We start from the raw sequence: 1,126 nt of genomic DNA on the forward strand, positions 1-1,126 counted from the left end.
CAATGCCATCCAAACATCCTCTCCAGTGTGTGAGTTTTGCAGCGGATCTTACCAAAGTTTTGAGTGTCAAGCGGACAACCCATTTGCGCAGGCACAAATGAAACAGGCTCAATATGTGGGGAATTACACTAGGCAGCAGAACAATCCGTACTCTAACAGGTTTAATCAAGGATGGCGTAATCACCCAAACTTGTCTTGGATAAACAATCAAAATGTGTTGTAGCCCGAACAGAGCAACCCGCCACAAGAGAAGAAGGTGAATCTGGAAGAGGCAATGGCTCAATTGGCTACTTCTCACACGCAATTCATGAATGAAACTAGGACAAATTTTCAGAATCAATCGGCTCAGATAAGAAGTTTAGAGGTACAAATCAGTCAAATGGCTAACATGTTTTCTGAGAGGCAACAGGGAAATTTGCCTAGCACTTCTAAAGTGAATCCAAAAAGAGATGGAAAAGAGTATTGCAAAGCAGTTACCTTGAGAAGTGGTAAAGAATTAGAAGCTTCAGTGAGAATTGAAAAGCTTGACAAATATATAAAAAGGGTGTCATCTCAAACACAAGAGGCTACAAAAAAGGATATTGAAGTTAAGGCAGAAAATCAAGCACAACCTCCTCAAGAACCATCTCTCAGAGTTCCTTTTCCTCAACGCCTGAAGAAAAGCAAACTAGATCAACAGTTTGTTAAATTCATCAATGTATTCAAGAAACTTCACATCAATATTCCATTCGCTGAAGCTCTAGAACAAATGCCGAGTTATGTGAAGTTTATGAAAGACATCTTGTCAAACAAGAGGAAACTTGAGGACTATAAAACAGTTGCACTTACTGAAGAGTGCAGTGCCATTTTACAAAGGAAGTTGCCCCAGAAGCTTAAAGATCCAGGGAGTTTCACCATCCCTTGTTCAGTTGGTAATGCTGTGTTCGGGAAGGCATTATGTGACTTAGGTGCAAGCATCAACTTAATGCCTTTATCTATCTTTCAAAAGTTGGGTTTAGGTGAAGCAAGACCTACCATAGTGACACTATAATTGGCAGATCGCTCTATCAAGCACCCTAGAGGAGTAATTGAGGATGCGCTCGTTAAAGTTGACAAGTTTATCTTCCCTGCAGATTTCATAGTTCTT

The 1,126-nt window shown here is 40.3% G+C and overlaps 1 protein-coding gene across 1 annotated transcript; it reads left to right on the forward strand.

Moving 5' to 3' along the window:
• Positions 1-274: 274 nt before the first annotated feature.
• LOC112090478 lies at positions 275-1,030 on the forward strand. Its single transcript, XM_024161839.1, has one exon. It carries the CDS (start codon positions 275-277, stop codon positions 1,028-1,030), a length of 756 nt encoding a protein of 251 aa, XP_024017607.1.
• The last annotated feature ends 96 nt before the right edge of the window (positions 1,031-1,126 follow it).

Source organism: Morus notabilis, unplaced genomic scaffold (genome assembly GCF_000414095.1).
Source record: "Morus notabilis unplaced genomic scaffold, ASM41409v2 Scaffold4994, whole genome shotgun sequence".
NCBI lineage: Eukaryota > Viridiplantae > Streptophyta > Magnoliopsida > Rosales > Moraceae > Morus > Morus notabilis.

Bases quoted from the DNA above. Each gene is read 5' to 3' on its own strand.
- LOC112090478 (XM_024161839.1), top strand. From the start codon at position 275: ATGGCTCAATTGGCTACTTCTCACACGCAATTCATGAATGAAACTAGG.